The sequence below is a fragment of the Salvelinus sp. IW2-2015 genome, unplaced genomic scaffold (genome assembly GCF_002910315.2).
Source record: "Salvelinus sp. IW2-2015 unplaced genomic scaffold, ASM291031v2 Un_scaffold1305, whole genome shotgun sequence".
Taxonomy (NCBI): Eukaryota; Metazoa; Chordata; class Actinopteri; order Salmoniformes; family Salmonidae; genus Salvelinus; species Salvelinus sp. IW2-2015.
This window is the reverse complement of record NW_019942829.1, coordinates 106,125-119,681: the sequence shown is the minus strand read 5'-3', so window position 1 is coordinate 119,681 and position 13,557 is coordinate 106,125. Positions and strand designations below refer to the sequence as shown.

At 43.5% G+C, this 13,557-nt stretch overlaps 1 protein-coding gene and 1 long non-coding RNA gene across 2 annotated transcripts in view; both read left to right on the top strand.

Annotated features, from left to right (window-relative positions):
- Window positions 1–3,806: 3,806 nt before the first annotated feature.
- LOC139024289 (uncharacterized) lies at window positions 3,807–4,868 on the top strand. The gene is made up of 2 exons (XR_011475580.1): window positions 3,807–4,047; window positions 4,743–4,868. It is a non-coding gene; the product is annotated as an uncharacterized lncRNA (long non-coding RNA).
- A 75-nt stretch (window positions 4,869–4,943) lies between these two features.
- The window catches only part of fktn (fukutin), a 21,464-nt gene continuing 12,850 nt past the window's right edge, over window positions 4,944–13,557 (top strand). The window contains exons 1-2 of the mRNA XM_024137776.2: window positions 4,944–5,566; window positions 5,698–5,754. Of these exons, the coding sequence (XP_023993544.1) occupies window positions 5,465–5,566; window positions 5,698–5,754 (159 nt within the window). The 5' untranslated portion in view covers window positions 4,944–5,464. The remainder of the gene's footprint in view (window positions 5,567–5,697; window positions 5,755–13,557) is intronic.

Below are 13,557 nucleotides of genomic sequence, written 5' to 3'. Positions count from 1 at the left end.
TCCTCAGTCAGTTTCCTAGGATGCATCCTCAGTCAGTTTCCTATTACTGTACCTTCAAAGCATTTAAACAGAATTTCATCTCATGATTAAGGCTCAGGAACGGCAGGTCTTAAATGAGGTTTGAAAAAGGTATTATACAGATATATAGATATTCATAATCATGATACATATGGTCATCATTAGTTGGAAGGAGTCTGTCAAATAATTGTGTCAAAACCACCACCAAAGATTGTTTTTAGTGGAGGGGAAATGTAAATGGGATACTGTCTTCTGTCACCTGGTGTCTGGACAATGCCTTTGAAATAATTCCAGAAAACAACCAAGCGGGCGGCAGATCTAACCACCGCCGACAAGAAAACATATTTCATCATACATAACAACATTCTTGATTTTGTTTTGAAATAATTATTTAACTTGACACAATTTAGTTTTCAGTGGTTTGAATGCTGGAGATGTCACATTTACCTTGATTATTGAGCCAGATTCATTCATTAAAATGACTGACCCATCGTTTTCATCTGTACATCATGTATAATGGTCCAACTCTTTTCAATGTTTGGTTATTTCATTTTCTACTATATTTTCCCATGCTGCTGTTCTGTTCTGTGTTCGGCCCTGGTGGGGGATGGGGGGAGAGAATGTCATCTCTCCTGTTGTCTTCAAGTGGGCCAACCTTTTTTGAGACACATTCACACTTTACATAAATATTTGTTTGATATTTGACCGTGACATCAATCAATCAATCAAATGTATTTACAAAGCCTTTTTTTGCATCAGCAGATGTCACAAAGTGCTGTACAGAAACCCAGCCTAAAACCCCCAAACAACAAGCAGTGCAGGTGTAGAAGCACGGTGCATGTGACTCTTTAGATATCTCCTCTTTGTTGAACACCAAATAAACTGTTTCACCCCTAACAACGTGTTTTATCTTCATACCCTCTATTATAAATAATTGACCCCTAAATCTAGGGTATTGAGGCAGGTTAATTTCATTTTTTTTATTTTTTAAGTGAAGAATTTCTATGTTTTCGCTTACAAACATTTTGAAATGCAATGAGCTATCTATTTTAAATGTATTCCACAGATGGTAGGCTAGGGCTATTCTAGTGTGACCTGTTATCTATCATATATTCTTCCACAGATGGTAGGCTAGGGCTATTCTACATTATCTATCATCAATTCTTCCACAGATGGTAGGCTAGGGCTATTCTAGTGTGACCTGTTATCTATTCTTCCACAGATGGTAGGCTAGGGCTATTCTAGTGTGACCTGTTATCATCTATTCTTCCACAGATGGTAGACTAGGGCTATTCTAGTGTGACCTGTTATCATCTATTATTCCACAGATGGTAGGCTAGGGCTATTCTAGAGATGTATTTTTCATTTTTTTTATTTAACTAGGCAAGTCAGTTAAGAACAAATTCTTACTTACAATGACGGCCTAGGAACAGTGGGTTAACTGCCTTGTTCAGGGGCAGAACTACAGATTTTTACCTTGTCAGCTCGAGGATTCGATCCAGCAACCTTTCAGTTACTGGCCCAAAGCTCTAACCACTAGGCTGGTAGTGGCCAGACGAAAGCCACATGACCGCCCGCTTGGAGTTTACCAAAAGACACCTAAAGGACTCTGACCAAGAGAAACAAGATTCTCTGGTCTGATGAAACCAAGATTGAACTCTTTAGCCTGAATGCCAAGCGTCAAGTCTCGAGGAAACCTGGCACCATCCCTACGGTGAAGTGTAGTGGTGGCAGCATCATGCTGTTAGGATGTTTTTTCAGCGACAGTGACTGGGAGACTGGTCAGGATCGAGGGAAAGATGAACGGAGCAAAGTACAGAGAGAACCTTGATGAAAACCTGCTCCAGAGCGCTCAGGACCTCAGACTGGGGTGAAGGTTCACCTTCCAACAGGACAACAACCATGAGCACAGAGCCAAGACAACGCAGGAGTGGCTTCGGGACAAGTCTCTGAATGTCCTTGAGTGGCTCAGCCAGTTCCCGGACTTGAACCCGATCGAACATCTTTGGAGAGACCTGAAAATAGCTGTGCAGCAACGCTCCCCATCCAACCTGACAGAGCTTGGGAAGATCTGCAGAGAAGAATGGGGGAAACTCACCAAATACAGGTGTACCAAGCATGTAGTGTCATACCCAAGAAGACTTGAGGCTGTAATCGCTGCAAAAGTTGCTAACCTTACCACAGCCAGAGATATTAGCACAGAAAATGGCTAGCTAAATGTAGCTAACTAGCTAACACTAAAGCTATCTACATAATTATGATCGGACAACCTACAGTATTTAACCTGAATGACCATCAAATTGAATCATTCTTAATGTTTGTTACTTATCGTTTTGTCAGCCAAAACACATTTAGTCTGTCGAAATCATTTTTACCGTTTTCCACTCGTCAGCGAGTCGTACAAGAACTACAATACTTGCAAGTACACTGGTGGACTTCACGCGCTAGTGGCGGGAGAATCAACCCACTGGCTGGGTCAAATATCCATAGCCAAAAAGTAATAACTCAACACCAACAACCTCGCTATATTTACAGAAAACAACACAACTATTGACCCCAGTGCCTGCAACCCAGCAATTAGGTCATCCAAACAACCCAACATTTTGTTGAGTGTAACTTGCAAGAAGCCTTGACCTGTCTGGTGCACATTATTTTTATTGCAATGAAAGATCTAATTGTTACAAAGAATGAATGTATCTGCTGCATTTATGAGAATAACACCTGCATTTACTTACCTTATCAATCTGGAAGACGATATACTAATTTATCACTCAAAAAAGCTTTATGAGGGAGCGTACCAGGAACATCTTTCCAGGGTGTCGATGCATCCTCCTCCTAATACAGCCTCCTCCTAATACAGCCTCCTCCTAATACATCCTCCTCCCAATACAGCCTCCTCCAACACCACGGGTAGGAGAAGGGTATCCATCTGCTACAGGGAAGTTTTACTCTGATGTCAAATMGACTCATTTTGTTGCTAGCTCAGCTGTTGTCCTAGCTAACATGCTACTGAACCGTGACACTATCATATTGACATGCATATTTTGTATTAAAAAACCGCAATGTATTAAACATTGTTCTGACATAATTTAACCATATCGATTCGTCTACTGAGACGGTCGCAAATTAGATTGGTGTATTAATTTTTTATAAATTTTTTACTTGTTGCCAATTGTGCAACTCTTGTTCCTAAATGTATTTAGTTACTTATTTGGTCCTTAAACTTGAACTCCAGATATGCCATTTCCCGCGAAAAGCCTCGTTTCACACTCCCTCATCTGATTGGTCGAGTAGGCGGCTTCTGACTTTGTGGCTGTGATAACTAGTGACGACCAGAAGACGGTCATGACTAGAAGGAAACCAGCATTTATCAAATTAACGTCAAACGCTAACCTTAACATTTTACCTAAATATCCTAACCTGCTACTTGAATTATTCTAAACTGCTGCGTAAATTATCCTAATTTGCCACGAAAAATCTGATTCTGAAGTTAATTAGACAGAAGCTGGTTCCGTCTAGCCAAGACCCCATCAGACAGCTCAGCGCAGACGGCCGTCGAGAGCTTCAAAACGACTGCAGGCGACTGTCTGACTGATTTACAAATCACATTGCATCATAAATAACTACTCATCATTATTTGTAGGTCAGTCACAATTTACCCATGATACATTTCGGTTTTAACGCTCTCGAACACGGCCTATGAAATGCTTGCACCGGCTGAGATGGATTTCAGAATTTAGCTCAATTATGTGTGGCTGTTATTGTATGTGGGGCATATGAGTCAGTCACCTTGTTGTTTTCCTTCATACTGTCATAGAATGTCATAAAATAGACAGAAGAGGTTAGTTATAAATATATTTGATCATACTCTCACAGAATACAGCGTGTACTCCTCCAGCCCAGCAGGAGGCGATGTAACTAGATGTAGCCTGATGCTGAACAACGTCACTGTCATGGAAGAAGTCAGTAGTTTGTTTAGATTTTTATTTTTGTTCGGAGGTTGAAGCTACAAAGACTAAACTGGCTTTGGTAAGTTAACATGTAATTCAGTAATGTTACATCTTGGACCATTATTATCCAGTTAGCTGGCTTTTTCAATCTCGGTTTTATCAGGATATCCCTGATAATGATTGTTGTTTGCTGGGCCCATCGGCTGTCTAGGCTAACGCACCGGTAACATCGTACCGTTATTGATGTCCGAGTACTGTCATTTCAGGCTGTAATATCTTCTCTCGGTTACACTAAATGTAGCTACTTCAAAGTGACATGTGTGTGTCAACATGAAATGCAGTGCTATATTTTTGCTGAAGAGTAACGTTAGATGGAGACTATATAGTACCTATACCAGGGATGGGGAACTTTGATGGTGGTGGGGGCCAGCAATAAAATCTGAACTCATCATGGGGGTTCCGCAGTGGCTCGCAGGTTAGCGTACCCACATGCGTACCCACATGCAGTCAGAGCCGGACTTAGCCTTTTGGGACCCAAAGCGAAGTTTTAACATAAGAGAAGAAACTGCTGATGTGATGCGCAGCCAAATTTCAAAATTGCACCTTGTGTATTATACTATTCTAACTGTCAACAGTAAGTTGAGACCCAGACAGAGTTTCTAAAAATAAAAATAAACATTTTGTTGATCAGCAAGCATACAAAAGGTGGGGGTCCAGCCAGTTGCCCGCTGTAGTGAGCCTCTCTCTCTCTCTCTCTCTGTCTCTCTCTCTCAGTATCCCTTCCATCTGATGAACATGGTTAGTGGACCACCTCAACACTACTACTACTCTACCACAGTAGAGGACCACCTCAACACTACTACTACTCTACCACAGTAGAGGACCACCTCAACACTACTACTCTACCACAGAGGGACCATCAACACTGTACTACTCTATAAGTAGAGGAACCTCACCTCAACATACTTACTCTACCACAGTAGAGGACCACACTCAACACTACTACTACTCTACTACAGTAGAGGACCACCTCAACACTACTAACTCTACCACAGTAGAGGACCACCTCAACACTACTACTACTCTACCACAGTAGAGGGACCACCTCAACACTACTACTCTACCACAGTAGAGGACCACCTCAACACTACTACTCTACCACAGTAGAGGACCACCTCAACACTACTACTCTACCACAGTAGAGGACCACCTCAACACTACTACTACTCTACCACAGTAGAGGACCACCTCAACATACTACTACTCTACCACAGTAGAGGACCACCTCAACACTACTTACTCTACCACAGTAGAGGACCACCTCAACACTACTACTACTCTACCACTTAGAGAGGACCACCTCAACACTACTACTCTACCACAGTAGAGGACCACCTCAACACTACTACTCTACCACAGTAGAGGACCACCTCAACACTGCCGTTCTACCACAGATGACATCTTTGGCTTTGTGCCAGAGCAACTAAGGAGGACTGATGCTTCGCTTTAACAAAACAGCGGTTCTGGCCCTCCTCATAGCTACCAGCTCTGTTTTCCTCCTATTTCAGCTCTATCACTACAGACAGCACGTCTCTCAGGTGAGTTGAACTTGACAACATAGGTTTTGCTGTAAATCTATGCATGGATATTGACCCACTGGCTGGCCTATTTTTCCATACAAACTGGACGTTGTGTGCACCACAATGTTTAACTTTTGATTTCGTTCTAGAATGGACCACATATCTTTGGCAGGACAGTTCATCTGTCAGGAAAGGATACTCAATGGGTAAGCTCTTTATAGGCTAGATCTTCTATTCCATGACCGTTTTCACCACTGATAAGCAACACATACAGTTGAAGTCGGAAGTTTACATACACCTTAGCCAAATACATTTAAACCCAGTTTTTCACAATTCCTGACATTTAATCCTTGTAAAAATTCCCTGTCTTAGGTCAGTTAGGATCATCACTTTATTTTAAGAATGTGAGATGTCAGAATAATAGTAGAGAGAATGATTTATTTCAGCTTTTATTTCTTTCATCGCATTCCCAGTGAGTCAAGTGTACATACACTCAATTAGTATTTGGTAGCATTGCCTTTAAATTGTTTAACTTGGGTCAAACGTTTCAGGTAGCCTTCCACAAGCTTCCCACAATAAATTGGGTAAATTTTGGCCCATTCCTCCTGACAGAGCTGGTGTAACTGAGTCAGGTTTGTAGGCCTCCTTGCTCACACACGCTTTTTCAGTTCTGTCCACAAATGTTTTATAGGRTTGAGGTCAGGGCTTTGTGATGGCCACTCCAATACCTTGACTTTGTTGTCCTTAAGCCATTTTCTCACAACTTTGGAAGTATGCTTTGGGTCATTGTCCATTTGGAAGACCCATTTGCGACCAAGCTTTAACTTCCTGACTGATGTCTTGAGATGTTGCTTCAATATATCCACATCATTTTCCAGCCTCATGATGCCATCTATTTTGTGAAGTGCACCAGTTCCTCCTGCAGCAAAGCACCCCCACAACATGATGCTGCCACCCCCGTGTTTCACGGTTGGGATGGTGTTTTTCGGCTTGCAAGCCCCCCCCTTTTTTCTCCAAACATAACGCCAAGACCTCAGAAAAAATGTAGACCTCCACAAGTCTGGTTCATCCTTGGGAGAATTTTCCAAACGCCTGAAGGTTACCGGTACAGCGCTACCACGCATCGCTGTATACGATGCCCATCGTATATGCTTTGTAAGAAGAAAAAAGGGGGGGCTTGCCAAACCGAAAAAACCATCCCAACCGGAAACAACGGAGGGCTGCGGAGGTGCAGCATTCATGTTGTGGGGGTGCTTTGCTTTTGCGAGGAGGAACTGGTGCACTTCCACAAAATAGATGCAATCATGAGGCACTGGAAACAATGATCTGTGGATATATTGAAAGGCAACATCTCAAGACTCAGTCACAGGAAGTTAAAGCTGTGGTCGCAAATGGTACTTCGCAAATGGACACATGCACCGCAATAGCTACTTCCAAAGTTGTGAGACAATGGCGCTTAAGGACAACAAAGTCAAGGATTTGGGATGGCCATCAACAAAGCCCCTGACCTCAACCCTATAAACCCCACGCTAAATGATTAGAGATATATAGAGCTAGATGTAGAACTGTTTGTCTAATTAATGTCCTCATTGGTATTCTAAGCAGAGCCTTTGTTTTCATTATAGTTGATAACGTCATTGTCCGTGATGTGTTTGACTTTTCTGACTTGTCCAGTAGTTATTTGAGCAAAGTCTGGTTGTATTCATTAGTACCACCGTAGCTAAATGTTTTCAATGAATTAACGTATTGGACAAGTTTGTTCTTTTTCTTCCATTTGGTGCCTAAGAACACGACCCTGTATCTCCTTCTTATTGTGATCAGGCTGGTTTGGTGGCAGCAGCTGAAGAGAAGGGCTTTTGAACTGTGTGAGGTGGCGAGGGAAAGACCCTCGTGTTGGTCAGCATGGACGAACCTATCAGGAAAACGAGACCCCCTCCACTTCCTGTTCCGTCTCCAAATACGTGGTCCATGTGGTGCTCTGTACCGAGTCGCAGGGATACAACTGTGGCATGGTGCCTGCGATCTCAACAACATGGACAGGAAGTTCGCCCTTCAGAAGGTGACTGAATGGCCGCAAGCTGGAGCCTATGACAGGTAGGTAGACACCAGGAGGTGTATTCATTAGTGCACATAGTAGCAAACCTTAGTAAAACCTTTTGAAACAGAACTTTACAACGAGAACAATAGTTTCTTATTGGATAAGTAAAAGTTAGTCCCTTCCCGTTTTTGTCCCGTTTGGTTTCTATGAATACACCCCAGCACCTTCTTTCCTCTTGCCTTCTTCTTCTGTAAACCTCCCATTCCTTAGAATAAGTCCGACAACATCGGGAGCTATAACAATGCTCCTGCCAAGTCGTACAATACATGTTAACTGCAGACGTGTAAGTATTTTATCCAATACCCCAGAAGGTTGTAGACAAGAACTTAGCTTGGTTTGTCTCTCTCCGCAGCCAGGCTGCTTAATATGCTAGCTCTTGGAGAGCTGGGAAATGTCCGAGTGTATCCCCAGGCAATCTCTGGATTCCTGAATGAGTGTTTCCCGGCCCCTCCTGTGTTCTGGGTTGTAGTACTACCGAGATGCACGCTCCTTCTTCCAGTCTGTACTTCAAGTCTCACATCATTTACAACATTTTGTTACGTTACAGCCTTATTATAAAATTGATTTATAGTTTTTTAACCTCATCAATCTATACACAGTGCCCATAGACGTTCACATACCTTAAATGACGTCACAATACCCCTTATAATGACAATCACAGAATACCCCATAATGACATAATACAAAACCTGTTTTTTCAATGTTGCTAATTTCTATTCACATTTACGTAAGTATTCAGACCCCTTAACTCATGAGTACTTTGTTTGAAGCACCTTTGGCAAGTGATTACAGCTTGATCAGTCTTGAGGTATAGCGCTTAAACAGTGGGCAACACCTGTATTTGGGGAGTTTCTCCCATTCTTCTCTGCAGATCCTCTCAAGCTCTGTGTCAGGTTGGATGGAGCGTCGCTGCACAGCATTTTTCAGGTCTTCAGAGAGTTTAGATCGGATTCAAGTCTGGGTCTGGCTGGGCCTCTCAAAGGACATTAGAGACTTGTCCAAGCCACTCCTGCGTTGTCTTGGCTGTTGCTTTAAAGGTCGTATGTCCTAATTGGAGTTGACCTAAAGCTCCGGCAGTCTGAGGTCCTGAGCTCTCTGTAGAGAGGTTTTCAATTCTAAAAAGGTCTCTGCATGTAAACTATGTGCTTCTTGATATCATTTGCAACTCCTTCATCCTTCGAACTAGTCTCTCTGCCGGGAACCATCCCCAACCGGCATGATGCTGTCCCTCACACCTGTGTATCACTCCTGAGTTCATGGTATCTCAGTTCACGTTGTTTCCTCCCACAATTAACGGTGCGACTATTGGAACATTGTCTGCAATGAGGTTCAAATCAATGGTTTGATCCTTACAAACAGGAATCCTGGATTCTCATGTCTCGGATGTCTTTAAGGTAGACCTTTAGCAAACCCGCTGGCCGTGTCGAGTGGCCCTTTTGACTAAAGAGTGGTTTTCCGTTCTGTACCACTATCAGTGGACCAATAAGCTTAAATTGATCTGCGTGCGAGTGCTACAGAGATGGTTGTCCTTCTGGAAGGTTCTCCCATCTCCGACAGAGGGAACTCTGGACATCTGTTCCTCAGAGGTGACCATCGGGTGTTGTTCACCTCGCCTGAACCAAAGGCACCTATACTCCCCCTCAATTGGCTCATTTGGACGGTGCGGCCCAGCTCTAGAGGGGTTTTACTTAGGATGGTTACAAGCTTCAGTTATTGGGGTTAGACCTTCAATGACGTGCCCTACATTTTTTGGAGTGAGCTCTACCGGCAATTCCTGTCAGACCTCTTTGGTGTTGATATGTTTTAACCCTCCATCCCCTGATTGCCACCTGTCGAACCTCATGTGGATCTCATATAGACCCATAGGTATGTGTTGGCTTACAGTTGGTGTGTGCACGTTCGATCATGTTCCAATCTATTGAATTGTACACACAAGAATGGACCTCCCCATCCAAAGTTCGTAGAAAACTCTCCAGAGGATTACAATTGGTGGATCCCATGAAAGACAAGAATGTACCTGAGCTCCTAATTAGCAATAGATCCCTATGACCAAAAAGGGGTACCTTAACTGTAAATACCGTCTATTTCCCTGGTTTTTTTATAACCTATTAATTACCAATTAAGCAAACATATGTATGAAAGAAACTGTTTTCCGCTTGTCCATTAATGGCGTAATTGTATATTATCCATTCAAAATCGGCTAAATAATGTGAAAATTGTCTTGATTAAAATGGGTTTTGAGGTGAATGTTCCCTCTTAAATTATGTCCTGACAGATGAACTGTTCCGGCCAAAGATAGTGGTCCATTCTCAGAACGAAATCAAAAGTTAAACTTTGGTGCACACAACGCTCAGTTTGTATGGAAAATAAGGCCAGGCCAGTGGGTCAAATATCCCATCGCATAGATTTCACAGCAAACCTATCGTTGTCAAGTTCGAACTGCACTGAGGAGACCGTGCATAGGGTCACGGTTGTAGTATTAGAGCTGAAAATAGGAGGAAACAGAGCTGGTAGCTATGAGGAAGGGAACAGAACCGCTGTTTTGTTAAAAGCGACAAAGCATCAAGTCCTCTCTTCAGTGCTCTGGCACAAAGCCAAGATGTCATCTGTGTGGATTAGAACGGCAAGTGTTGAAGGTGGTCCGTCGACTGTCGGTAGAGTAGTAGTGTTGAGTGGTTCCTCTACTGGGGTGTATGTGGTGCCTAATTAAAGTTAGGTTGAGGTGGTCCTCTCTAGTGGTTAGGAGTGTTAGTGTTGAGAGTGGTCTCTACTGTGTATTGTGACTGTCATTAGGGGGTATTGTGTGTATATAATAATATTTCATTCATTTGGAATAATGGCTGTAATGTAATACAACATGTGGGAAAACTTCAAGCGGTCTGATACTTTCTGAAGGCAGGACCCACAGGCGCCTTTGGACCTTGGTTTCGCCACTAGCGTGATGTTTTGCCTGCTGTTGAACAGCTGTATTCTCAGGTTTTACAGATTCCGCCTTCGGTGTACGTCCACGACATCAAACCAGTGTGTTCCTGTTTGGATCAAGCTTACCTGATGACACGTCTCCTGAGGCAAGTGAACATTCAGGGATGTAGGCTAAGGCGCTGCTCCACCTCGCGCAGGATCGCTCAGGAGCTCAGATGTCCCCTTCTGAATCGTGAGCGTAGTGGTTACCTGCACTGGGTAAGGCCTACAGTAGCCCTACCCCTTCGGCTGAGTCTAAGTGAGTACCTGCCTCGGGTACAGCACCCTATAACCCTAACCCTTCTGGCTGACTGTAGTCGGGTACCTGCGTGGTAACGACCCTACATTAACCTAACCCTTCCTGGTTGGATAGGTGTCACTGTTGCGTAGACCCTACATGAACCCGTGAACCCTGCTCCTACTTATCCTTAACCTACATAACCCTAACCTGTAGGGAGTTACATCGCCTACAGTGTCACTCCCTACATGACTACCTACAGTATACATCCTAAGTGTCCTACCCGACCTCACCTGGTACTCCATCGCTACTCCCTACAGGTATCACTCCCTACGGTAATCACTCCACGTATCACTCCCTACATGTATCATTATCTACAGTATCACTTCCCATACAGTATCACTCCCCAACGTGTATCCACTCCCTACCAGTATCGAATTACCACACAGTTTCACGTCCCTACAGTATGCAATTCACCAAACAGTATCACTCCACACGGTATCACTCCCTCTCAGTAGTCACTCCCACGGTATCCATCTCCAGTCACTTACAGTATCAACTCCCTTACCAGTATCACTCACTACAGTGTACTCACATCACTGCCCAACAGTATAGCACCTACCTGTACACCGATAACTCAATCATGCCCATCTACAGTATCACTCCCTACGGTATCACTCCCTATCGGTTAACTTCTTCTATTCCTCCGTGCGGTATCAACTCCTACTAGGTTCATACCGTACAGATCATTACCTACTCAGTAGCACTCCCTACAGGACGATAACGCCTAACGTTCTACACCCTACAGTAATACACTCACGTACAGTTATATCAGCTCCAGTTATCAGTACTCATAGTAGTACACTCCGCATACAGTACGATTCCTACAGTATCATCACCTACGTAGTTTTTTTTCATTTTTCTCCAAATCCCTCCAACCAGGGTAATATCTCATTTGAAAACCCTACGAGTATCACTCCCTAGCAGTATCACTCCCATACACGAGTATCACTCCCTACAGTATCCACTCCCTACAGTTATTTCTGTCAATCACTCCAACAGTATCACCCTCAAGTATCATTCACAGTAAGTCTACTCCTTCGATCACGTTACAGTATTCTTACCACACGATTACGTTACCAACGTTCATCACTCCCTACGGCTGACTCCACCCTGTAACTCACCTCCTACAGATATCAACTCCCCTTACATACAACTCCCCTACAGTATTCATTCACGTATCAATCCTACAGATATCACTCCCACAGTATCACTCCCTACAGTATCCACTCCCTACAGTATCATCTCACCTACCGTATTCAATACACGTCATTACCACGGTATCACTCCCTACGGTATATTACCAACAGTATCATTACCACGTAACCAGTATCGTTACCTACGTATTCATCCCGTACAGTACTCAACTCCCGTACAGTATCCACTTCCCTACCGTATCACTCTCCTACAGTCATCACTTCCCCTACAGTATTCACCTCCCTACAGTAGTCGCGTACCTACGAGTATCGTTCCCCTCAGTCGTATCATCCCTACCAGTATTAACTCTGCCTCCTATCAGACTCCCTACACGTATCACTCCTACGATCACTTCAACCTACACTAAGTGTATCATTACTACGATAGTGATTACCACTCCCTATCCGGTTGATATCATTACCATACAGTATCACTCCCGCAACCCGTCATCTCATCCTACACGTATCAACTCCCACAGTATCAGATTATCTAACGTTCATTAGCTACACAGTATCATTACTACAGTCTAACATGGCGTTCGTCTGTTAAGTTCAATGTTTAAGTATCCCTATATTTCTGTTATTACGGGGCTATCACTTCAAGTTCACGAGAGTGCGCGGCGCAGGAAGTCTTGTCATTGCTTGGTAACTGAGCCTTGGTGTAATGGCTACCTGTAGTGATTGTTCCTATAATAGTAGGTAAACTTGTTAAACTGGAACTTTCTCGTATTGTTCATTCGGATTAACACGTCTCCTCCTCTCGTCCACAGGTTCGGTTTGGGCTGCAGTGCGGCATCGATTCCCCCTACAGCTAAAAGCATATGTGACCCTGGGCAATCTGGAATTAAAGACTACATCGACTGATATCACTCAAAGGCTTTTCAAAAAGGCTGGCCTTCCGTTGAAACCACAAGTTTGGAAAGGTGGTTCTTAGTTCATAAAATAGTACTATTAGAACACTCCTGTGGTTCATTATGTTAGTTTCAAATGCGACCCTGATTCTAATAGTGACCTACTTCTTGACCAGAAAGCCCTTAACTTTTGACCTGGGTCTAGGTCACTAAGTGTGGAGTCACTAATAGGGGTGTTAGAGAGATAGATAACAACAAACACCTCTACAACATGTGACTACGCAAAGGTAGAGGTGGCTATGCTAGATCTCTCAGACATATAACCCAGATCAATGTGTGATATCCTGGTCTCTCTGCTGATAGGATAGCCTGCGACACCGTCCTCTAGGTTAGTGTTACTCCTGCTCTTGGTGTTATCGCGATGAGGCCTTCGCGAACGTTCCTCCTAGAGGTTAATGCTCTGTACTCGTGTCTCTGCGGATAGACTAGCCTCGAACTGTACCTTCCTCCTGCCGTTTGTACTTCCTGTCATCGTGTCTCTAGTGTGGATAGCCTGGACCGTCCTTCGTAGGTTATTTGATATTCCTGTACTCCTCCTCTCTCTT